This window comes from Narcine bancroftii, chromosome 7 (assembly GCF_036971445.1).
Source record: "Narcine bancroftii isolate sNarBan1 chromosome 7, sNarBan1.hap1, whole genome shotgun sequence".
Taxonomy (NCBI): domain Eukaryota; kingdom Metazoa; phylum Chordata; class Chondrichthyes; order Torpediniformes; family Narcinidae; genus Narcine; species Narcine bancroftii.
Window position 1 is genome coordinate 75,102,363 of NC_091475.1, and position 26,750 is coordinate 75,129,112.

Genomic DNA, 26,750 nt, shown 5'->3' on the forward strand with positions numbered 1-26,750 from the left:
GTTCTAGATGTTGATGTAAAGGTTTAAAAAGCATGTGTTTTTGATTTTTTTAAATTTTGTGCTTATCCCTTTAAGAAAAAAATGTTGTTTGTAGTGTTACCATAGTTACTATGATATCTTATGTCATAATATCTGTGTACGGAGAGTTTGCATCTAATTTTTTGAAGAATCATGACAGAGTTGTGAACTTGAGATACTTTTCTTTGAATTCATCTTAATTTGTCTTATTTTGTCTATTTTTTCTTACTTCTGTTTAAAGTTGAATATCATTATGAAAATCTCAATGCAAAGTTATGCAAAATGTTTATTCATTTTATCAATGTAATAAAGCTACTTAAAGCTTCATCTACAAAGTTTGATTTATTGGATTAAGATAGTCATTCGGAATATCATTGCTTACGTTTCCTAGATGACATGTTTTGAAATTGGGAAATACTAGAACTTGGAAAGTGTCGTCTATAGTTGGTGAGACTACATGTGGAGTTCTGGTCATTAAGCTGGGAAGGTTACAGAAAAGGTTCACAAGGTTGTTAGAGGGTGGAGGACTGAATAGGGTGGGATCTTTTGCTCCAGAGATTAAGAGTAATATTATAAAAGTTATAAAATCATGAGGGGGGTAGATAAGTTGTATGTCTTTTGCTAAGACACAATTAAAACTAAAAGTTTTAAAGAGGGGAAGGAATTAAAGGGGCCAGAGTGGCAATTTTTTTCACATTGAACGTGATGTGTACATGGAATGGGCAATGAGAGGAAGTAGTTGAGGTGGGGACAATTAAAACATTTAAAAAGTATATAAAAGGACATGTGTTAGGGTTAGAGGGATGCAAATCAAATTCAGGCAAATGAGACAGGCTATGATAAACAACTTTACAAAAAGATAATATTAAAGATGATTTGGGTGAGGGGTCTCCAAGGTGGTCAATACTGACCCCTGGGGGTTGATGGGACTATCCAAAGGGTCAAAAAATGCCTCAAAAGGTGGGGGGGGGGGTCAATTGAACTTTTGGGGTTGAAAGAATTGTAGAGCCCAAGACCCCACTCCTGTCTGGGAGCCTGAGATCCCCACTCCTGCTGGGAGCCCAAGATCCTCGCTCCTGAAGGGAGCCCAAGGACCCTGCTCCTGCTGGGAGCCCAAGGTGACTTCTTCAATGTGGATGGCACCATACCCAATGTTGAAAATGGAGTTGCCGATGCTGAAGACTTGGAATGAGCTCCGTTCGGCATCTTCCCTGCCAGAAGCAAAGTTTTTTTTTAACTGTTATTGTAATCAATTGCTTGGTTGATTTACAGATTTGTTAATTGGTGACTGGGGTGTTGTAACAAAGTTTGGGTTGTTGCCGGGAGTCCCGGACAACAAGCACATGATATGCCATTTCCCTCACTAATGCTTATGGAAACGGCATGTCTATTTATTTATTTATTGCACATGCCTGGGGGTCTATGAGAGAAGAAGGATTCCATGAAGGGGTCCTCTGATTTGGGCTGAAGGGTCGGCTTCCATGCTGTGTGACAAAACACTTGGTCTGTGTAATGTGTTGAGAATAGTGGGCCTGCCTCATAGTCCAATGGAACTGCAGAAGATGCAGCTTTACTGGCCCATTACACCTTCCCATCCCATCATTGCTCAACATTGAAGCAACAATCACTTGAAATTCTTCCATTCCAGTGTTTACGATGTGGCCTCCTCTACATTTTTGAAAACAAATGCAGATTCAATTATTGTTTTGTCGAACACACTGATTTTTCAAGAATGAACCTGAACCACTTTGTCTTCCACTTTCATTCACCCCTCTCACTCTGATTTCCTGTTTTCCAGCCTGCTTTCATTCACTGCTACAATGAAGCTCAACACCAAGGAGCACCTCGTCTTCTAACTGGGCACAGCACAGACTTCCCGCCTCAGTATTGAATTCTACATCTTTGGATAATGCATTCTTTCCTCCTTTCTCTACAAGAACTATTTGTACCTGCTATCCTTCTCCCTTTTCCTTTCTATTTCCAGTAGGATAGAGCCACAATATAAACTTAATACACATCTATTGCATTATGCCAATCTGCCATATGTCCATTCAATGAGATAAATTTCCTTTGTTCCCTCCAGCTTTATTCCAATCGAGACTAATTTGTTTCTCTCCAACACTCCATTTCCTTACATATCCCAAATTCAGACTGGGCAATAGATCAATAAGTAGCTGGCTGATAGCAGAATCAGAGTGTATGAGAAATAAATTTACAGGGGAAATGGGATTAATGAGGTTGTTCTGTAAATTGGCAGAACTTCAAGGGGCGGAATGACCTCCTTGTGGTAAAGAAACAGTTTTTTTTGTCTTGAAAAGAAAATTACCACTTGCAGAGAGATATGAGGAAGAGAATAAATGAAGAAATTTTTGACATACCATAAATACAAAGTATAGATGCGCTGCAGATCCTACGATGGATTCTCAGAAACTTAAAGCACATTAACAATCAAGTATAATTAAAACTAAAGAAAATAAAAGATAATAAGCAGAAAAAATAATGCATTTTCATGGTTGACCAGTTGTGCAAAAAATGTGCTGTCTCAGTAGTGCACAGATCTTTGGTGGTCCCAGAGTAGTTAATGGTTAAGGTTAGGGTATAATAGGAAGGTTCAAGAGCCTGACAGCTGTTGGAAAAAAAATGTTCTTGAACTTAGAAGTGTCAGAGATTTCAGGTTTCTTTTACCTTCTGCCCGAAGGTAGCAATGAGAGTAAGGCAAAGGGGATGGGATCTTTTACAAATTTGGGACTGTCTCACGTAAATATCTTCAGTGGAACGGATTCCTGAGCACTTGAGTTTCAAAACCAGGATGTGAGGCAACCGGTGTATTTTCCATAGTACACCCGTACTTCGCTGAATCTCTTCAAACAGAATGTAGATGTATTAATGTGGGGATGGTGTGGCTTTTTCACAATTGCCTCATCATGTTGGCGTCAGGAGACGTCCTCCGACTTGTGAATGCCCTGGAACTGGAAGCTACTAACCCTCTCCTCCACCATCCTATCAATGGAGAGATGTGCATGGTTCCTCTGCCTCCCCTACCCAAACTCCACAATTAGCCCGTTGGTCTTACTGCTGTTGAAAGCAAGAATGTTGTTCTGGCACCACACAACCTGATTCTTGAACTGCATCCCACATTCAGATTCATGGATTCCCGTTACTCAGCCAACAATGGTAGTGCCGTTGGTGAATTTATAGATTGTGTTGGAACCAATCTTGGCTGTGCATCATGAATATAGAAGACAATGAGCCTGTATTCATGGTCAATGATGAAATAGTGTGAAAGTATCTTCATTGAAGGAAGATGTTTGGCAAAAAAAGTCAAACATGAGGCAACATTCTGACCTCACAACTAGCCAAGGTCTCATCTGCAGTGAGGATAGTAGGGCTGCAGGTCCATGAGGGGCAATGGCATGCAGGGAACTGGCACAAACTAGATTGCACCTTCAGTGCCAGTAAGAAATCAGAGTGCACCACCCTCCTTCAGTGTTGGCAGCAGATGCACCTTTTATTAATATATTAATATTAATAATATTAATATATTACTGAAACTATTTGTATTAGCTGAGATTTAAAAAACCATTACATTTATCAAAACAATCGATCAACTAAATAAACCAGTATACTTTAATGTACAAGCAAAGACATTGATCTAAAGTTTGTCAAAAAAGCTCAGCTACAGATGTAAGCTTAAGCTGGGGAGATCCATGACAAATGAGAGATGCATAATATTCTGGTCTGGCAAACTTTCTCCTCCTCACTTGATATTAAAGCAAGTAAAAGAAAATCTGATGACCCTTTCTCAAGCAGTTAAAAAACTGAACATGGTGTTTTCTCCATCACCCAGTCCACATCAAAGTTTGGAACTGGGTACCAAATATACCTTCTGGTTTTAGATGGGTATTGTGACCAATTGAGTGCTATCAGCTCCCAGTAGATCAGAGGGAAATGCTACTTCATTTCCTGACTACTCAGAAATTGATCCAGATGTGAAATTTGATGCATCTCCTCATTGCAACAATGGAGATGCTTCATTAATTCACAAGCTCTGGACACATGTCAGAGTCTTGATAAAACTTTCTCTGCACTTTTTAAAGTTAGTTTTAAACCTAAGCTCTTATCTGCTTTATTTGGTATTGTTGGAGAGAGTGACATAACTTTAACAGCATCTGATCTGCATGTATTAGTTTTTATTTCACTTATGGCTAGGCAGGCGGTATTGCTCAAATGGAGGGACGTTAACCCGCCTAATCACGTTCAATGGCTACGCAATGTCATGTCATGTTTAAATTTAGGGAAGATTAGATGCTCAATTTCCAATTTGAATTCAAATTCAAATTGAATTCACACCGTGGGGACCCTTTTTGAGTTACTTTTATAATCTTTGATTTGTTATGAAGGTAGAACTGTTGACTAATGAGGTCATTTATCACTCTGATAGGAATTCTGTCTTCCTTTTTTTTATCTTGGCCAAATGGCTTCTTTCTAGGTAGTGGGTTTATATTTTCCTTTTTTTAAATAATAAAATAAAATAGAAAAACAATTTGTTTGATTGAAAATGTGGGTGAAATTATATGATTTAAGTGTAATGTATCTTTTTGACTTTTAACATATATCCTTATATACTCTGTATTTTTTGATGTGAAATTAAAATGTTAATAAAAATATTGAAAAAGAAAACGATGTGAAATTTGAACAACACAATGCCCTCAAGTTCTGGGTGCTTTGCCACATTTATATAACAAACAAAAACATTAATTGTGGACTGAATTATGCTTCCACATGCTTGGGTACACTAATCCATGGGTGTCTGGATCACACTCGGATTCGTACTCAATGGCATGGAATGTTCTCTGGCTGAATTCCTTTGAATAGAGCCCTTTAAAAATGTGACCATTGAAATATTACAGGTTTGAATTTGCTGAAGAACAGAATTCTCGTCGTTAAGAATTCCTTCAGTGCAGCTTTGCAGTAGAAAAATTGTGATCCTGACTCTGCCAGCGATAGAGCAGTGGAAAAGAAGAATAAATTCATTTTTAAAAAATCTGTCAGCCACCTCCCAGGAAGTCCATTTGGGAATTAACACATTACTAAAACATTGGAATGATAGGAGACTATGTACGCTAGAATGTGGAACAACAAACAATCCATTCAGTGGGTTAGGCAGCATCGTGGTTGGGGGGGGGTGGTGGTGGGAAGAGAAAGAATGGTCAATAATTTATGCCAGAACTATTCATTGTGGAAGTAATAGGAAAAGAAAGATTGGTTTGATTACTTTAGACATTAAAAATGTTTAACAGCTTTTACTAACAAAGTTAAGTAAATAGAATGGCTTCTGCAACGGGGATTAAGAGAATTGCCTGATGCTGCAAATCTAAAATAAAAACAGAAAATGCTGTTCATGCTCAGGGTTTCAGGCAGCATCTAAGGAAATAGAAACAGAATCATATTAGAGTTTTGGCAAAGTTCTTCAACCTAAAACCCTTTCTCTTTCTGGTACCGTAATTTCTGTTATTATTCTGTAGAGGGATAAATTGTTCAGAGTTACATTTGACAACATAAGAAGCCAAGTTTCAGTTATGCTTTCTTACATTTGGACATCAATCAGGTGCATGCCAAGTCACTACAGAAGAATCTCATTTATCTGATTTGTCATCTCCATTCCCCCTTGGCTCAAGATTGGATTCTCTCTCACATATCCAATACCAGCGCTGTCCTTTTGTCATTTCCCTGCAACAGGGAATAATTGAAAGCACATCTTTGAAATATGAGGAAAGAGGAACATCTACAAGAAACGTACCTGGTCGTGGACAGAAATGGCAAAATCACATCCAAAGCACCCAAAATCAACATTAAATACGGGTCCCTGGATCTTCAAGGCAGTTGTATTGACCATTGTCCACTGTGCCATTCATTGTTGAACCCTTATTACCCAGTTACAAGAAGAAGGTATGGGTAAAAGAGAACAATGACAAATACCAGCATATTTTATTCACTAATAAAGAAGTAAACACTATAATCTAAAAATTTAGTCAGTGAATAAAAAAAATAGTCTAACAATACATAGTATCACAGTGCCTTTCTTTGACAAGGTACATTTTCTCATGCTCAACGGTGACAAATCTGGCATGTTTACAACAGGCTGTTCCTTGTGGCATTCCCAGTTGGAATGATTGAAGGCCAGATGTAAGCAGAGGATATGAAAATTTTACCCACACATTTTGATATTAGGGAGAGAACAATTCTTTAAAAATTACTGGATTATTATCTTTAAAATATTGCACAGTTAGCACAGCAGTTTGGTGCAACACTATTACAGAATCAGTGACCCGCTATCAAATTCACTGCTGTCAGCAAGAGATTTTTACATTCTCCCCGTGACTACACGGTTTCCTCTGGGTGTTCCAGTTTCCTCCCATATTCCAAAGATGTACGGGGTTAGTAGGCTAACTGTTCATGTGGGTGTAATTGGGCAGTGAGAGCTCACTGTACTGTATCTCTAAATGGCAACAAAAATTAATAATGCTGTAACGCATCAAACATTAAACATGCATGTTACATTATCCTTGTCCAAAAATAATGCAACTAAAACTGTTACATAATTATATTTAGATGAAAGATGACATCCAGCATTTAAATGTTCTCTTCAAAAATTGAACAGGGGCATCACTAACCAGACTGTCATTCCTTGCCGAAGTTGATGCATGGAGTTGGACTAGTTATTGTGGTGCTGCACAGCTCCTGGAACTCAGGTTTGGGTCTGACCCCACCCCCACCAATGTTGTGTGAAATTTGCACATTCTCCCCATGATCACATGCATAACCTACCCACCAAAGACTGGTGGGTAGGTTAATTTGCTCTTTGTGGATGGCAAAAGATTTGATGAAAGCAAGAGATCAGGTTGTCAGAAAACAAGTGGTGGAAGGTTTGAGAGCTGGGATCAGGTCAATGGGCTGTATGGTCTCCTATATAGTAAGAAAAATATAATATGAAATATGTTGCATGCATATTTTCTGTTCAAAGGCATTAATATTCAACAATGCAATGGGACTGGCTCAACATAAGAGTTCATATACTGATAGGTAGTTTGCTTCCTTTGGTGAAGAACATAATTTAACTAAATTACATGATTATTTTAACTGTTGTCAACCCTCAAATCAGCAGATTATTAATGGTATGATTTGAACACTCAACCATCATTACACATTAAATCTATCCACATATCTGAAAAGGTGAATTAACCATATGCAAAGCAGATTCCTTTGCCACTAGCCAATTCTTTGCTGTGACAAAATAAATGATCCACTCGAATGATGGTAGTGAGGTAGAATTGCTGTCTTCCAAGTAAAGTATTACAGTTGTTGGCCTCCTTCGTGAAGTGGTGACGATGGAAAGGGAGCCAATGCGTTTTCTGCGTCTGACCAGTTGTGGAAGTTTGTTTCATACCATTTGACTGAAGAGAAAAATAGAAGAGTTATTGAACTGTGTAAAAAATTTGTACATGCATCTGCCAGAATACTTGGGTAAATTTTATAGCAAAGACCAAAACTGAATGGGGGTGGGGGGTGGAGGGGGGAACAAAGGGCAAGAAAGGATTTTTATTTTAAAAAAGCAACCTTGACAAATTTTCTCAGAGATCAAGTAAACTTGGTCATTTTTTCTCTCTTAAAAGAATATCTCATATGATAACAAATCTGCTGATAAATCTCAGTAATATCCACATCAAAAAACCAATCACTTCACGGTCTGCAAAGCACAGTGGGAGGGACAGTAAAGAAAAACTTGCCCTTTCTTTCATTCTCTGCATCTCAGTGAATAAATAGCAATTTTAAAAAGTGCTATTCACTTATCATTCATCAAAATTTATTTTTTTTCCAATAAATCCAATTTTATCCTTGAACTTTTTTGGTTCCTGGCATGGTTGGCTAGGTATTGCTTATCCTTGGTTAGCCTTGAAATTCTTCGTAGTGTTTTAATATGATAATGTCACTAACTGATCTTCCTTTTCATTGCAACCTTGTGCTTTATAAACTCTGTAAGCTCTTTAGCCAGCGTTGTCTCCGCTCCATCCTCAAAATTCATTGGAGCGACTTCATCCCTAACATCGAAGTACTCGAGATGGCAGAGGCTGACAGCATCGAGTCCACGCTGCTGAAGATCCAGCTGCGCTGGGTGGGTCACGTCTCCAGAATGGAGGACCATTCTGAAGAAGAAGAAGCTCTTTAGCCAGCTGTAGGTTAACCTGTTAGTTTTATTTGGAAAAGAACCTTTCTTACTATCCAAGCAATTTTGTGGAAAATACTTATATTTTATATAAGTTTTATATTCAATATTTTAATAAATAATCTCTACTATGTTTTTTTTAACATTTTGGTTGTTTTTTTTCCTTTTGGTAGTCCAGAGAAATAATATGATGAGACAGATTCAAAACCTAATGGAGTATCCATATTTCTCTAGCTTAGTAGGAGTGAATATTTGGAAGATGCTTTTGAAGTACCTACAATGAATCTTGAGATGAAACATACTTCTTCCACTGAATTGAATGATGGAGGGCATGAATGAATGTTAGTTGATGAGGTAACAGTTACAGTACGTGAACTACATTGTTCTGGATGGTGTCATGCTTCTTGTATGTTGTTGGAAAGTTGCACTCATTCACAATCATGGAGACTATTTTATCATTCTCCTGACTAATGCTTTGTAGATTTTGGAAGGCTCTGGGATAGAAGATGGGTTTAGTTTGACTCGTCCTTGCAGTCAACTACTTGAATAGCTGGGTAAATTGAGCTTCTGCTCAATGGCAATCCTCTTCAGTGTGAAAGGTAGCAGAAGTAGGATGACACAGTTAGCGTATCGGTATTACAGTGCCAACAACCCAGGTTCGAATCCACTGCTGTCTGCAAGGGGTTTGTACTTTCTCTCCGCTCCGTGACCATGAGGATTTCCTCAGATTCTCCGGTTTCTTCCCACTTTACAAAGATGTATGGAGTTAGTAGGTTCTTTGGTCGCATGGGGTATTTGGGCTCATGGGCCAGATGGTTCTGTTATTGCATTCGATCTTTAAATTAAAATGAAACATTAAAGTAGATCACTCAAGCATTCCCCATTTTTCATTATCTTAGGTCACGCCTTCTCTTCTGTGCTAACTCCCATATACTTCAGTTCGCTATCTTGCAAAAAAAATTATTTACTTCCTCTTTGACTATTCCCACTGATCCAACCTCTACAATCCTTTGGGCCAGAGAATTCTTAAGATGTTCCTATGTACCACAATTCTAAATGTCAGCCTCCTAATTTGGTATCGATGTTCCCTCATTCAAGCTTTTCCTAGTAGTTGAAATATCCTAACTCCCACTCTGAAATACCCCAAAGGATCTTAAATATTTTATTAATACAGTTAGTATTTCAGTGGCAACAATCCTGATCAAACTTCCAACAGTTTCCTTAGCTGCTTTATATGGTAAGCCTCCTATCTGGTTTTAATTTAATTCTTAATGAACTCCATTATTTTTTTCACTGCAAAGATTCTAATTGTATTTGAAGATGGCCAAATGATGATTTATTAATTTTCCAATCTAGTTCATTTAAAACAAATTCTTACTCATCATTCAACTTTGTTTCCCTCCAACCCCCTTATCCTCCTTCATAGTCAATCTTTGGTGCTTCACTACCACTATTTATTTTTCACCCGCTGACTCTAAACTTTCAATTGTTTTGGTATATACATATATTAAAAAAAACACACTATTAATCTGTAGTTGATAAGAGGTCAGAAGTATCGGAGAGAATAATTCTTTATTTGATAATTGGAATAGTAAAGGTATACAGAGAATAAAAGTTTGTTTCTTAAGGATTTTTTTTCTTAACTTTTGATCAATTAAAAGATAAAATATATAATAATACAAATTTTGCATATTATCGATTAAATATATATTTGAAAAAGAGACTGGGAGCAGATTTGAGACTCCCTAAACAAACTCAAAATGAAGGTATAATAACAGATACATTTGTTGTTAAGAAATTTATTACTAATATGTATATAAAATTACAAGGGACTGTAAAGAAAAAAGATTTATATAAATCAAAAATGTGATGGGAGAAAGATTTAAATATACAAATCCAGGAGGAGATTTGGTAAAAACTATGTTATGAAAGTGTTACGAATACTGTAAATGTTAGATATCAAATGGTTCAATATAATTTTCTTCATCAATAGTATTATACTCCATATAAGTTAAATGGACTTAATCCTAATTATTCAAATAAATGTTTTTGATGTGCATAAGAAATAGGGACTTTTTGGCATTCAGTGTGGTCTTGTGAAAAAGTGGAAAGATTTTGGAATGAACTAAGTTTTATTATTAGGGCAAATTGTGAAGATAAAGATACCGAAGGATCCAAGAATATTTTTACTTGGAGATATTTATGAAAAGGATATAAAATTGAAATTGGACAAAAACCAAGAAAATTTTTTAAGTATTGCAATAGCTACTGCAAAGAAATGTCTAGCGATAACATGGAAAGATGATGGAGAAGTGTTATTAAGTAGATGGTATAATGCGATGCTTCACTTCAAGCCAAAGCCCAGGAACAGTAAAGCGGTTGAAAGAGGTTCAATGTTGGAAACCTGCAGTCAGACGAAGTGAGAGGAAACTTCCAGGCAAACCTCAAAGCAAAGCTTGACGATACAATCCGCCTCACGGACCCGTCCCCTGAAACCCTCTGGGATCAGTTCAAGACTACCATACTGCAATCCACTGAAGAGGTACTGGGCTTCTCCTCCAGGAGAAACAAGGATAGCTCGACGAAAACAGCCAGGAAATCCAGGAGCTGCTGGCAAAGAAGCGAGCTGCCCACCAGGCTCACCTTACAAAGCCATCCTGTCCAAAGAAGAAACAAGCCTTCCGTCGCACATGCAGCCATCTTCAGCGCAAACTCCGGGAGATCCAAAATGAGTGGTGGACTAGCCTCGCCAAGCGAACCCAGCTCAGCGCGGACATTGGCGACTTCAGGGGTTTCTACGAGGCTCTAAAGGCTGTGTACGGCCCCTCAACCCAAGTCCAAAGCCCGCTGCGCAGCTCAGACGGCAAAGTCCTCCTCAGCGATAAGATCTCCATCCTCAACCGATGGTCAGAACACTTCCAATCTCTTTTCAGTGCCAACCGCTCAGTCCAAGATTCCGCCCTGCTCCAGCTCCCTCAACAGCCCCTAAGGCTAGAGCTGGATGAGGTCCTCACCCAGGATGAGACATATAAGGCAATCGAACAACTGAAAAGTGGCAAAGCAGCAGGTATGGATGGAATCCCCCCCAGAGGTCTGGAAGGCTGGTGGCAAAACTCTGCATGTCAAACTGCATGAGTTTTTCAAGCTTTGTTGGGACCAAGGAAAACTGCCTCAGGACCTTCATGATGCCACCATCATCACCCTGTACAAAAACAAAGGCGAGAAATCAGACTGCTCAAACTACAGGGGAATCACGCTGCTCTCCATTGCAGGCAAAATCTTCCCTAGGATTCTCCTAAATAGAATAATACCTAGTGACGCCGAGAATATTCTCCCAGAATCACAGTGCGGCTTTCACGCAAACAGAGGAACTACTGACATGGTCATTGCAGAGAACAAAACAAAGGACTCTACATCACCTTTGTTGACCTCACCAAAGCCTTCGACACCGTGAGCAGGAAAGGGCTTTGGCAAATACTAGAGCGCATCGGATGCCCCCCAAAGTTCCTCAACATGATTATCCAACTGCACGAAAACCAACAAGGTTGGGTCAGATACAGCAATGAGCTCTCTGAACCCTTCTCCATTAACAATGGCGTGAAGCAAGGCCATTGTGAAGATAAAGATACCAACCCTCTTTTCAATCTTCTTCAGCATGATGCTGAACCAAGCCATGAAAGACCTCAACAATGAAGACGCTGTTTACATCCGGTACCGCACGGATGGCAGTCTCTTCAATCTGAGGCGCCTGCAAGCTCACACCAAGACACAAGAGAAACTTGTCCGTGAACTACTCTTTGCAGACGATGCCGCTTTAGTTGCCCATTCAGAGCCAGCTCTTCAGCGCTTGACGTCCTGTTTTGCAGAAACTGCCAAAATGTTTGGCCTGGAAGTCAGCCTGAAGAAAACTGAGGTCCTCCATCAGCCAGCTCCCCACCATGACTATCAGCCCCCCCACATCTCCATCGGGCAAACAAAACTCAAAACGGTCAACCAGTTTACCTATCTCGGCTGCACCATTTCATCAGATGCAAGGATCGACAATGAAATAGACAACAGACTCGCCAAGGCAAATAGCGCCTTTGGAAGACTACACAAAAGAGTCTGGAAAAACAACCAACTGAAAAACCTCACAAAGATAAGCGTATACAGAGCCGTTGTCATACCCACACTCCTGTTTGGCTCCGAATCATGGGTCCTCTACCGGCATCACCTACGGCTCCTAGAACGCTTCCACCAGCGTTGTCTCCGTTCCATCCTCAACATTCATCGGAGCGCTTTCATCCCTAACCTCGAAGTACTCGAGATGGCAGAGGTCGACAGCATCGAGTCCACGCTGCTGAAGATCCAGCTGCGCTGGGTGGGTCACGTCTCCAGAATGGAGGACCATCGCCTTCCCAAGATCGTGTTATATGGTGAGCTCTCCACTGGCCACCGTGACAGAGGTGCACCAAAGAAAAGGTACAAGGACTGCCTAAAGAAATCTCTTGGTGCCTGCCACATTGACCACCGCCAGTGGGCTGATATCGCCTCAAACCGTGCATCTTGGCGCCTCACAGTTTGGCGGGCAGCAACCTCCTTTGAAGAAGACCGCAGAGCCCACCTCACTGACAAAAGGCAAAGGAGGAAAAACCCAACACCCAACCCCAGCCAACCAATTTTCCCCTGCATCCGCTGCAACCGTGTCTGCCTGTCCCGCATTGGACTTGTCAGCCACAAACGAGCCTGCAGCTGACGTGGACATTTACCACCCCATAAATCTTCGTCCATGAAGCCAAGCCAAAGAAAAAAGATAATGCGATGCAAAATTGTACACCTTGGGAAAAATTATGTAGAGTTTAAGGAATTGAGGTGAAAATTTTTATATCATTTGGAAACCTTATATGGATTTTATGGACAAATTTTCATCCACCCCTTCTATCTTATCCACTCCTCTTAATTAATATTTTTTTTATAACAATTAATGATTGTCTATGCTAATATTATTGTATATTAAATGGTAGGTGTTTCCTTACTTTTGGGAGGGAGGGGGCTGGGGAGAAAAATATAAAAGTTTTCTGTATCATTGGCGATGGATATTTGATTAATGTTTTATTCATTTTTTTCCCCTGTAATGATGCAATTAAATAATTTTTAAAAAGTATCGGGGAGAGCTGAGAATCACATGGATGGCATTATCTATGTGTGATCACAATCTGGTGTCAACTGTTCTGTGATCAAATTCAAAGATCCTGCCTGACTTCTATAAACGTGAACATTATTCTAGCAATAACACAGTGGAAAAAATAATCAAGAACAATTTCCAATTTTCCGTTTGCCTGTGTTTGGCCCTTCCCAATCAATGTTCCAGCCCAAATGTCTTTTAAACATTGACATTGTAACTGGCTCTACAGCTTTCTCCGGCAGCTTGGTCCAGATACACCACTACAAACAGTTGTTCCTCAGAACACTTTTCAATCTTTCTCCTCTCACAAGGTAGGGAATCAGAATCTAGTTCCCAAGGTGAAAACCTCATATACTATAAAACACATTGTTTAAAGTGAGGGTGGGGGAATTTTATTTTACTAGAGTGCTGCCAAGGGTAACAGTGGAGCAAATACGATAACTCATTTAGGAAGCTTCTAAATGGACACAAACATATGCAGGGAAGAGAGGGTCACGTGCAAGGGTCAGAGTTTTCAGTTTAAATTGGACATCATGAGTGCAGACACATGGGCAGAGGGCCTGTTTCTAGATGCCCTCTAATTTTAGACCCCAGTCCTGGGGAAATTACTAATTATTCATCTTATCTATGGTCCTCATGATTTTGTATATCTCTTTATGGTCATCCTCAATCTCCTCTGCTTCAGGGAAAAAGTCCCAACCTATCTAATGAAATAAGGAAGTCTGCAGATGTTGTGATTGCAGTTGATACACAATAGTGGCAGAAAAACTCAGCAGGACTTGCAGCGTCCATAGGAAGCAGAGGGATATAACCAATATTTTGTGGTTCACTTGCAGGGGTCATCTACTGCAGTTTGTTTTCAGTTGTGGCCTCCTCTACATTGGACAGACTGGATGGCCGACTGAGAGATGGCTTCGTTGAGGACCTTCGCTCTGTCTGCTGAAATAGTGGAGAATCTCCCAGCGGCCACTCATTTCAATTCCCCATCCTACTCCCATGTTGACATTTCTGTCCATGATCTCTAACATTGCCAAACTGAGGCCACCCAGAAATTGGATGAACAACATCTTATATTCTGTCTGGGCATCCTTCAATCAGATGACATTCACATATTCATTTCCAGTTTTTGTTTAGGCCTTCTCTATCTTTCTCTTTCCCCAATCACTATAATTCCTTTGCTCCAGTTGTTCTCTCTCTCCCTCCCTATCCATCTGTCTCCTTTACTCCAGTTCTACATTCATAGAGCTACCACCCTATCCCAATTAATTCTCAACTTTTCTCTCCTACCCTGCTATCCTTGTCCACTCGTGTCATTTTGCCTGTTGGCCTGTGTTACTCCCCTGGCTCCTTCTTCCCTCCTCCCTTACCTTTTTTTTCAGGTACCTGCCTGCTTTTTGTTCATACCTTGAAGGGTTCAGGCCCAAAAGTTGGTTATATATTGTTGCCTCCTATGAACGCTGTGGGACCTGCTGTGTATTTCCAGCACTCTTGTGTATTAACCAGCCTATCCAGTCTCTGCTGATAACTCAAGCCCTCCAGTCCTCGAAAAATCCTTTCTTGATCTCCTCTTTTAAATCATGTGTGCATACAGTGAAAAGCTGTGGGCCCAGCACCTGTGACACTCCACTCACCACAGATTCAGATCCAGAAACGGTGCCAACCTGTGTAAATTTACTTCACACTGCACCTTAAGTAAAGTATCCAAAATCCACCCGTTCTCCTCTATTCACTGCACTTGCGACATCCTAGAAGAACTGCAATGAATTGGTGGACATAGTGTCTGGATCGATTCCTATCCAGATGTCTCGCTATCTCTTCCTCCATGATAGCTTCAAATGTTTTTCCAAATACCACTAACTGGCCTATTAAAACCTGCCATTTGCCAACATTTTATTTTGAACAGTGGTGTTTCATTTGCTGTCTTCTAATTACCAAGACCTGTTCAGACTCCAGAGCATTTTGATAAATGACCACAAACGCCTCTACTATATTTTACATCATTTCTTTCAGTACCCTGAGATGCATTCCATCAGGACCAGGGGACTTATCTACCTTTAGACCCACTCGTTTCCTCAGCAATACTTTTGTGATATAATGGCGATATGAAAGTCCTCACCTCCTTTAACATAAATCTTTGGCCAGTTACCCGTGGCTTCCACTGTGAAGTCAGTCACAAAATACCCATTCAAAGGCTCGGCCATTCCACATTACCCATTATCAATGCCCATCACATCTTCTGGTTGGGAATAGGTCCTTCAGCTATCATCCTCGGATTTATTTACTCATTTTAAATTTACTGATTTTTATATACTGTGCTAATTTACTTTCAAAATCTATCTATCTTTCCTCTCTTCATTATTTGTTTAGTAGTCTTTTGTTGCTTTTAAAGTTTTCACAATTTTCTAGCTTCTCACTACTCTTGGCAGTAGCTTTTATTGTAATGCCTTCCTTTATTTCCTTAGTTATCCACAGCTCTCTAACCATTCCCTTACTGCCCTGTTTTTAACTGGAACATACTTTTGTTGAGCACTGTACAAAATCTCTTTGGAATTAGTCCACTGTTCCTCAACTGTCCCACCATACACCCTGCGCTCCCCATCAGCCAACTCCTCCCACATCCCTCTGTAGTCTCCTTTATTAAAGACACTGGTTTTAAATCTTACATTCCCTTTCTCAATCAGTATTAGAAGTTCAAGTGATTACTCCTTCAGAGCAGATCCCTAACCATGAGATCTATAATTTTACCTGCCTCATTAACATGACCTGATCTAAGATAGTATGGTCCCATATAGGTTTCATAACATGCTGCTCGAGAGACTACTGTGATGCATTCCGTTAATCCTCCTCAAGTCTGCCTTGACCAACTTGATTTGAAGAATTAATGCATAGGTTAAAGTCCCCCATTAGAACTACAGTTCAATTCTTCATTCCATTCAGCTATTTCTTTATTGCCTATGGCAATGGCATTTTTATTATTTTAGTGGCCTGGAAACAAACCCCATTTTTCCCCCCAACTGTTTCTAATTTCCACCCAGATCAATTCAACGTTTTGCTTCTTAAGAGTTTATATCATTTCATCAGTGTCTGATGTCATCGTTATGTAAGGGCACTATCCCACCTCTCAAACCTTACTGCTTATCCATCTGAATGATCTCATACCCCTTGATATTTACTTCCCTACCATCTCCACCCTGCAAACACAGTTCTGTAATGGCCACTGAATCATACCTATTTGCACTCATTTGGGCCAACAGCTCATTTAACCTTGTTTCAAATGCCATAGGCATTCAGATAAACTGCCCTTACACTGGTGGTTTTCTTTCGAGCTTAGTTGCAATGTGGCCCTCTTGGTTTTGAATTTCCTGTCCTCCATTTTTATTTTTTTTTTCCTAATATTTGCTTCTGTCTCCCTCTTTCCACAGAGATTTTCGTCCCCCTGTCAAGTTAGTTTTAACGATTCCCAACAGCACTGGCAAACAACACCCCCCCCCCCCCCAACAACATTGAATCTGGTCCTGCCCAGGAATAGGTGACTCTTTTCACCACTCTCCACTTGTGTCACCACTTTTAGGGAATACAGTATGGAGCTACTGTTATCCCTCAGTCTCTCAACTCTCTATGTTTTTGGATAAAGGGGGAAAAATGATGCATTATAGGATTGCTTACCTTTTGATATCCATCAAACCATCCACCATTAATAATAGAAGTAGGTTCTCCAAGTGCATTAGCCAAAATAAGGGATATAAAATACCAAACATGCTGTACTAATTACTTGATATTTGGTTTTAAAAAAAATTGGGCTTGTTAAAATATATTAAAATCATACTTGTTTTTCTAATTCCCTCTTCCCAAGGCACTTTGGGTTCCCATCCAAGTCTGTGCAATTTTTTTGAACTCATTGGATATGCCAAGTCATTGGAAGGCCTAGAGGACAACAAGAAATATAAACATAGTAAGGAGATGTAATTAGTCCACCGAGCTTTCCATTACTCACAAGTAGATAACCTGATATTGCAGGAGGGCTGGGGAAACACAGCAGGTCACGCAGCATCAAAAGGAAGCAAAGGATATCCAACATTTTAGGCCAGAGCCCTTCGTTAAGAATATGAGCAAAAAGCAGGCAGGTGCCAGAATAAAAAGGAGGAAGTTGGATCCATATCAACCCATACCTGACAGCCTGCACCTTCCCCTGTCCCTTCCTCAGTACAAGCGCAAGGTCAGCAAACAAGGAAACAATTTTGATGGAGGGCTCACCCAAAGCAGCGACCATTCTCTTTCTCCCACGAATTTAGGTGTTTTGGCCCTCTAGATTTCCTTCTCATATTTTCTTGCATGTTCTCTTCTCCTTCAGTACTTCCTTTGTCCCCTTCTGTCCATACCTGTGGTGCACCTCCTTCTCCTCAACCAGGACTCCAATATCTTTCAAAAACTAAGGTTCCCCATACCTTTAATTCTGACGGGAACGGACAAATGCTGCCCTCTCAAAATTTCCACCTTCGAAGATCTCCAAGTGCACCTTCGCCAGGAAGCAACCAGTCCCAATCCACACTTGCAGATCTTTTCAGATACAATCAAAATGGGCCTTTCATCAATTTAGAATTTCAACCCAAGGACCAGACTTATCAATTTCCATTATTATCTTGAAACTGATAGGATTATGATCACTGAACCCAAAGTGCTCCCTTACACACGCTTCCATTGGTCCATAATATTAGATCCAGAATTTCACTTTATCTAGTTGATTTAGGAAACCATCCTGAACACATTTAACAAACTCTAACCTATTCAGACCTTTTACTGTATGGAAGTTAAAACCATCTGCTATGACAACTTTACATTTCTGGTAACTGTCTGTAATCTCTGTACCAATATGCTCCTCCAATTCACACTGATAGTTGGGTGGTCTATAATATAACCCATTAACATTTTGTCATTTCCACCCATTTCGCCTCTGTCGACAGTGTGACTACTCCTTTTCAGGTCTAGATCCCCCCCTCACGCAGCAATATCCTCTCTGAAAACTGCTGTGGTGTGCTGACTTTCCTTGAGAAAATTTAAAAAACATCAAATGGTTAGTCGATAAGGAAAATCGTAGGGTTTGATTATCAACACCAACCTGTCACTGACATGATCAATCCAAAGTTTTAGTTCAGATTCTGAAGCAGTTTCTTTAATCTGCAAAATTTAAATCAAGCATAGAGAGAAAGAATGATCAGAAAGCACTAGATTACGTATGACTTACAAGTTAAAAAAAATAAGGACGAACTTGCTGGGAATTTATAGCAGATTCAATTGCATTTGTGGTCAGAATAGCCAAGTTCATACTGTAATTTGGTTGCAAGAATCACATTAAGCATTAGTCATAATCAATGGAACTGCTCAAGGGAAGTAAAGTTTGTTTAGTTAATCTTCAACCAGTTTAGTCCAATTATATAGAAATAAATACTGTTTTATTGTTGACCAATTGTTGCAACTAATCTCTGTAGACTGGAATAGGCTACAACAGATATTGATTGTGGATCGACTAAAATGCTCCACGGCAGGATCTTCAAGAATATTTTCTTTTTACATTGGAAAGTTAGCAGCTTAACCCACGTTATTGTTAATTGTTATATGTTCAAAACTCATCGAGAAAAGGTTAAGACAATGGAGTATAAATGCAGTACACAGAAGTGTTTAGGAAACTCAGCAGCAACATTTTGGGCATGAGCCCTTCATCGAGGCATGAGAAATAGCAGGAATAAAAAGGTGGGGGGGGGAGAAGGGAGGAGAGAAAAAGAGACAGTGGGAGGTCAAAGAGATAGGCCAAAATGCAAGAGGTCAAGGTGGATAAGGGTATGAGGGCAAGAGAAAAGGCTGAGAAGTGATAGCTCTCCGAAGGGAAAGAGTATGGGGCAGGGAACTGGAGGAAATGAGACAAAGAGGGATAGGGAAAGAAAGGAGCTGGGTGAGGGGCCTAAGGGAAACTGGAGAAGTCTATGCTAATGTCACCTGAGTTGAAGAGTGCCCAGATGGAATATTAGGTGTTTTTCTTCCAATTTGCAGGAAGCCTTGGTTTGGGAGTGCATGAGGACATGTCAGAGTGGGAACGCTGTGTGGAATTAAAATGGTTAGCCACTGGGAGTTCCCCATGATTGCAGCAGACAGAGCGATTGTGCTCAACGAAATTATCGCCCAGTCTGCATCCAGTCTCTCCAATGGGAGCACGAGGTGTAGTAGATAACTCCTGCAGATTCACAAGTGAAACAACACTCAGGCTCAAAATGCTGGTTGTAAGGACTCCAAAGCTCTACAATCAATGCAGATGTTCAAGATTCAATTTATTGTCATAGTAATAAAACACTGTCACATTACATGAAACTTCTTGTCCGCACAGCAGACAGATTCACCACTGGTAGGAATTGCCTAAGCGCCTCTTACAGACTGACTTAAAGCCAGAGAGAAAGAAGCAAAAGAGAGTCCCTCAAGAGTCACCAAATGTTCATAGATTTGCTTCCGCAGCCACACAGAGTCCAGTCTAAACCATTGGCAACCCGAGCTCCAGATCTGAACCTCCAACATGGTCAGGGACTCTTCAGCGCCCTCGGTACCTCCTCGCATCCCAGTTTCGATACCTGGTATCCTTCCAGCCAGTTCGAGCCAGTCTCCAGCAGTCATCAGCCCAGTGCGAGTTTCTTGACAGCTGCCTTCAGCAGCGCACAGCTTCAATGGGTTCCTCACCTCAAGTCACCGGCAGTTCACCGCATGCACTGTTCCCTCAGCTGCAAGCCCCCTCAGTGGTTCATCGGGTTGTCTCCTCTGCTTCTCCCTCTCAGACGGTGCGTGATCTTCCTGTCCTCTGGCACCCTGTTCCAGTCTTCCACTTCCCTGGAGTCTGCAGCCTCTTGTGACTGCTACCAATTAATAGAAGCCACCATCTTGGGTACAGACATGTGGTCGCGGGATTTCAACTAAAACCACATCGTCGGCTCCTTTAACGGATTGTTCAAAGTATATGCGGAGCCAACAGCAGTCGACTGGATCCCACAGGAACGCTGCATCTCCGCTCCCTCTCTCCCCGCGGGTCTGCACCAGTGGCAGCGCTGCCACTTTAGTGGCTCTGGTGGTGCCACCATCTTTGTTTATCCTGTTCAGTAAAAATGCAGACAAGCGAGAGACTGCAGACTGTAAGCAAGGCTTTGTTGTGGTGGAAAATCTCATTCAATTAAGGTCCAAACTGGAGTATCAGGCACCAAGTCAATGTAGAGGAACACAAGAACTTCAATGTCCAACTCAGAGATTCACCAGCCCTGGTAGACCCATTGTTTCTGCCTACTCCTGCTTCACCAAACTCATCATCTCATACTTCGACACCATCTTGCCCCACCCCTACCTCATTCAGTCCCTCCCACTGAAATTCAAAACAGCCTGTCTGCTCTTCCCCTCCTAAAGCTTCCAATACTTTGGCCCCCATCACATTATTTTCACCATAGAGGTGCAATCCCAGCGCAGATCTATTCTGCACTCACCTCCACCTCCTTCCATCATTAAATCTTCCTCTACGTCAGTGAGTCCAAACAGATTGGGTAACTACTTTGACAAGCACCTACACACTGTCCCAACCATTTTAATTCCCCCAGACCTTCCCTCAAAGATGTCTGTCCTCGGCCTCCTCTATTACCAGGGTGAAGACAAACTTAAAACTTGAGTAACAAGAAGTCATAAATTTTAATAAATTTTAATTTTAAATTTCGACATACAGCACGGTAACAGGCCATTTCAGCTCACCTGACTGACCTATGCCCCTGGTACGTTTTCGAAGGGTGGGAGGGAGACACGTGGAGAACATACAAACTCCCTACAGACAGCGCAGGATTCGAATCTCGCTCCCGATCGCTGGCACTGTAAAGGCGTTGCACTGACCACTACGCCAAGCATGCTGCCCTAATGTTTCTCCTCTGAGATTAAAATCCAATGACTTCAGCATTGCATTTTCCAAATTTAAGTAACTCTCAACCTTGATTCTGCTCTACTGTTTCCATCTGCCCTTTCCCTGCTCCTGATCTCAAACAGTTTTCCTTCTCTCCTCCCATATTTGTCTCCCGAACTCTCCCACCTTCATTGCATCCTATCATCTCTTGAACCCCTCCCTTCCTGCCTTTTTATGCCCGCCATCTCCACTTCCCACTTGATTAAAGGTCTCAACCAGAAACACTGACTAACCTTTTCTCTCCATGGATTGTTGCCTGACTCACGGAGACCCTCCAGTCTACAAAAGTCATTGTGCATAATTCACATGATTCCTGATTTTCTGGTGTTTAAAGACATCACTCAAAACGTATCCAATGGTGATTTCTATGTCCAATTTCTCTTTTAACTTCTTGCTATGATTGTAATTATCTTGAATTAGCCCCATTGATCTAATATTTAGTTTCATGGTTCCAGTTCTTGAAATCTGAAGTAATGAACTTCAGCTTTACAACAACATCCAAATCAGTTCAAGAACGCATAGACATTGGAACCAGATGAAATGCCACTGCAGGTGAACAGTCAAACCACATACTACTGAGATAAAATGGTTTTAACTCTAAGAGCTTATATATTGGTAGAAAAACCTGAAATGAAAGGTATGAAATGAAAAGTTCAGGTTCAAGTTTGTTCTACTACTGATGGCTTGAACCCAAATTTATGTAAAGTCTTTGCAGTTAAGTATTGCACTGTTATTATTAAACCAACTGTTAATTTCATTTGTAAGCTAATTTCTCATCTCCTCTAGAACCCATCCCTTCCTTCCAGCAAGTTTCACACAAAAAAGGCATTTGTGAAACATTAAAGTGTTCAAAATGATGGCTAGAAATTTTAATGACCAAATACAATCGTTTATGAGTCAAGTTTTAAATATTCAAAATATAAACACCAATTCCAAATGGCCCACTTCTGCTAAGGGTTGGCTGGGCTGCGTGTGTGAAGCTAATCTCCTTGCAGGGGCCAGGTTGCAATTTGTTGTTTATCTGGCAACTTTCAGATATATGATCCATTGCCTGGTGTTTTACTCAATCCAGACAACATCCTGGTAAATCTCCTCTACACCCTCTCCATAGTTTCCACATCCTTCCTATAATGAGGTGAACAGAACTTAATGCAATACTCTACATATGGTCTTACCAGAGATTTATAGCGTTGCAACATGACCTCTCTACTCCTGAACTCAATCCCCATTAATGAAGCCCAGCATCCCATAGGCTTTCTTAACTATCCTAGCAATCTGTAGGATACATGAACCCCAAGGTCCCTCTGTTCATCCACGCTCTTAAGGTTTGTCCTTCCAAAATGCATCACCTCACACTTATCTGGATTGAATTCCATCTGCTACTTTTCTGCCCAACTCTGCATCCAATCTATATCCTCTTGTAACCTTCGACAACCTTCAACTTCATCCATAACTCCTCCAACCTTCGTGTCATCTGCAAACTTACTGACCCATCCTTCCACCTCTTCATCCAGGTCATTTATAAAAATCACAAAGAGATCCCAGAACAGATCCCTGCGGCCCCTCCACTAGTCACCGACCTCTAGGCAGAATACTTTCCTTCTACTACTACTCTGCTTTCTTCCTGCAAGCCAATTTTTTATGCACACAGCCAAGGTTCCACTTTCTGGATGAGTCTTCTCATGGGGGATCTTGACAAATACCTTGCTAAAATCCATGTAAACCACAGCTGCCACCCTACCCTCATCAATTTCTTTTGTTACCTTCTCAAAAAACCCAGTTAGTCTTCTGAGGCACAATTTTCCCTTCACAAATCTATCCTTGAGTAGCCTGTACAAATGATCATAGTTTGCACACCACTGACGCAAGACTCACTGGTTTATAATTCCCAAAATTCTCCCCATTATCTTTTTTTAAACAAGGGGAGCATATTTGCCATTCTCCAATCTTCCGGCACATTTCCTGCAAACAAAGAGAATTCAAAGATCTGCCCAGCTATCTCTTCTCTCAATTCCCACAGCAACCTGCATCTGACTCCGGGGACTTCTCAATCTTGATGTTTTTAATAAGATCCAACACTTCGGCTTCCTTAATCTCTACTTTGTCCAGCACACAGGCTTGTTCAATTTCGATCTCCCCGTGATCAAGGCCATTTTCTCTTGTGAATACTAATGCAAAGTTTTCATTTAGGACCTCCCCAACCTCCTCTGCCTCCAGGCACACATTGCCTCCTTTATCCTTTCCCCACCTTCATTCTCATCTTCTTTCTGTTCTTCACAAATGCATAGAATGCCTTGGGGTTCTCCTTAATCCTACATGCCAAGACCTTCTCATGCCTGTTGAGCTTTCCCAAGTCCTTTCTTAAGTTTCTTTCTGGCTACCATATACTTCTCATGAGCCCTTCCTATTTCCTGCTTCCTATATCTATTGTATGCTTCCTTCTTCCTCGATAAGTTGCCTGACCTTTTTCGTCAGCCCATGAAAAGGTTCCCTTTACCTACCATCTTTTCCTTGTCCCAGTGGGACAAACCTATCTTGAACCTTGCACAAGTGGTCCCTAAACTTCCTCCATGTTACTTCTGTGCTTTCACCCTTAAACATCTGTTTCCAATTTACTTTCGCTAGTACCTACTGCATTCATTCATAATTAGCTCTTCCCAGCACTTTCCCATTTTGACTGTTTTTATCCTTTTCCATAACTTAAGCGAATTGTAGTCACTCTCACCAAAATGCTCCCCCACCTAGAGGTCTGCTATCTGACCAGATCCAGTATAATTCCTCCTCTCAATGGCCGGTCCACATATTGAGTCAGAAATCTTTTTGTACACACATGACAAATTCAGCCCCATCCATTCCCTCTTGCAGTCAGTAGGTGCCAGTCAATATTAGGCAAGTTAAAATGACCCACAACTACAACCCTGTATTTCCCACACCATTCCAAAATCTGCAGCATATTTCTGACTTCCATTCACATCAACTCAGTGGACCCTCCCTCTGCAGTGTCATTTCTTTCTATTAGCTGTGATACTCTCCCTGACCAGTAATGCTACTCCCCCTCCCATTCCTTCTAAACCCTGGTACCTGCATCAGCCAATCCTACCCTTCCACCAACCAAATTTCAGTAACGGCCACATGTGCTCTGTTAATCCCCATTGTTCCTAATATTCCAAGCTTTGAAATAGCCATCATTTCAAACCCTCTAACTGGTTACCTTTATGTCTTGTCCCCCTGCCTGTCCTTCCTCACCAACTCAGAAGACATGGCATCATGCTTTTTTCCTTCTACCCTATTTTCTGCACGTATTCTGATTTCCACCCCCCTGCCAAACTAGTTTAAACCCTCTCCAACAACTCTAGAAAACGTGCCCTCCAGGATATTGGAGTTCACATGCAGCCCATCCTTTTTCTACAGGTCAGACCTGGGCCGAAAAGGCCTGTTACTGAGCAGTATGTCTAAAGAAAACCTGATCCCTTGTTCCCTAACCAACTGTTCAGCCATTCATTCATCTGCCGCAACTTCCTGCTCCCGTGGCACAGACAGCAATCCCAAGATTACCACCCTTGAGCTCCTGCTTTTTAACTTCTTTCCTAACTCCCTATATTCCCTCTTCCCTACTCCTATCTATGTCATTGGTCCCTACAAGAACCATAAGATCTGGCTGTTCGCCCTCCCCCTCCAGAATGCTATGAACTCGATCAGAGATACCCCTGACCTTGGAACCTGGGAGGCAACAAGCCTTGATCTCATTCATCAAACCTCCTCTATGCTCTTCTAACCAATGAGTCCCCAATTACCATCCCACTGCTCTTCCCTATTCCCTTCTGAGCTGGGGGGGCCAGCCTCTGTGCTGGAAACGTGACCACCTTGACTTGTGTCTGATAGATCATTCCCCCCCCAACAGTATCTAATACAGCATACTTGTTGTTGAGGTGAATGGCCACAGGGGTATTCTGCACTGTCTGCCTCTCCCCCTTCTCTCTCCTAACAGTCACCCAGTTTATCTGTCTCCTGCCTTTTAGGGGTGACTGTCTCCCTGAAGCTCCTCTCTATAGCTATTTCTGCCTCCCGAATGATCCAACTCCAGCTTTCGAACACGGTCTCCCAGGAGCTGCAGCTGGATGTACCTCTTGCAGGTGTAGTCATCAGGGACAATTGTGCTGTCCCAGATTTCCCACATCTGAGAGTGGTTTTGTGGTTCTGACACCACCCACACAGGCTCTTAATCTCCATTCTGTATTTTGACTCATCATTATTTGTTGTTTAGCCAACAATGATGGTGGTGCCAGCAAAGTGATAGACTTCATCAGCGCTGAACTTGGTTATGCAATTGTGAATATAGAGGGAATAGAGCAGGGAACTAATCCCACAGCCTTGAAGTGACCCTTGGTTGATGGATAGTGAGGAGGAGGCAATGATGCTGACCCACACTGACTGGGGTCTGCCAAAGAGGAGGTGGAGGATCCAGTTGTCCCAGATCCTTCAATTTGGTCATGGGTTCGGCTGGTATGATGGTATTGAACACCAAGCTGTAGTCACTGAGCAACAGCTGGATGATGGTGTTCCTGTGGTCCAGGTGCTCTAATGCTGAGTGGAGGGCCAGCGAGATCACATCTGCCGTTGACCCATTATGATGATAGATGAACTGAAGTGGATGTAGGTCCTTCCTGAAATGGGAGTTGATCTGCTCCACAACTAATCCCTCAAAGCACTTCATGAGGATAGATACAAGTGACAGCGGCTGATAGTCATTGAAGCAGGTCACCTTGCACCTTTTGGGCACCGTAATAATGGATGCTGTCCTGTTGAAGCAGGTGGAGGACCTCAGAGTGTGGTAGTAAGAGGTTGAAATTGTCATCAAACACTTCAGCCAGTTAGATCATATGGCAAATGACTGTATTTTAAAATTGAAGTACACATCTGCAGATGAGTTAGTAAATACTGATGGGTGAATGGGATTGTGGAAGCTGATGTTTTAGGTGGTTTTGTTTGTGGTTACAAGATCGAGGGTAGGGAAGAAAGGAGTCTATTGGATTGATCACCATCGACACGATATGGAAAAATAATGATGAGTTCTTGTGTTTGTTGACTGCGATCGGGCAGACAAGATCAGGTGATCATGTCCTCACCCAGCTAGATGATGCAATGGATTAGTGTTGGACGATTATGATGTTCTATTGTAGAGGCTGAACGCATTTTAAGAAGATTGAAAAAAGCAAGTTCCCTATTGTGAATCATAATGTTGTGACTTTAATACAAGAGCCATTTTTGAACTGTCTGCACATCAATTTCTACCAGTACCTTGGAGCGTGATGTGGTAAATGAGGAAACAGGTTTGGTAGGTCTCAAAGGCAAGGACTCTGAACACAGTTTTGACA

At 41.2% G+C, this 26,750-nt stretch overlaps 1 protein-coding gene across 2 annotated transcripts in view; it reads right to left on the reverse strand.

Annotated features, from left to right (window-relative positions):
* Positions 1-3,500: 3,500 nt before the first annotated feature.
* Positions 3,501-26,750, reverse strand: part of LOC138739015 (dTDP-D-glucose 4,6-dehydratase-like) — a 58,283-nt gene continuing 35,033 nt past the window's right edge. For both annotated transcript variants that reach the window (XM_069890345.1, XM_069890344.1), the window contains exons 10-12: positions 18,523-18,581; positions 17,233-17,330; positions 3,501-7,472 (exon numbers count right to left, since the gene is read on the reverse strand). In XM_069890345.1, the coding sequence (XP_069746446.1) occupies positions 7,372-7,472; positions 17,233-17,330; positions 18,523-18,581 (258 nt within the window). In that variant the 3' untranslated portion in view covers positions 3,501-7,371. The remainder of the gene's footprint in view (positions 7,473-17,232; positions 17,331-18,522; positions 18,582-26,750) is intronic.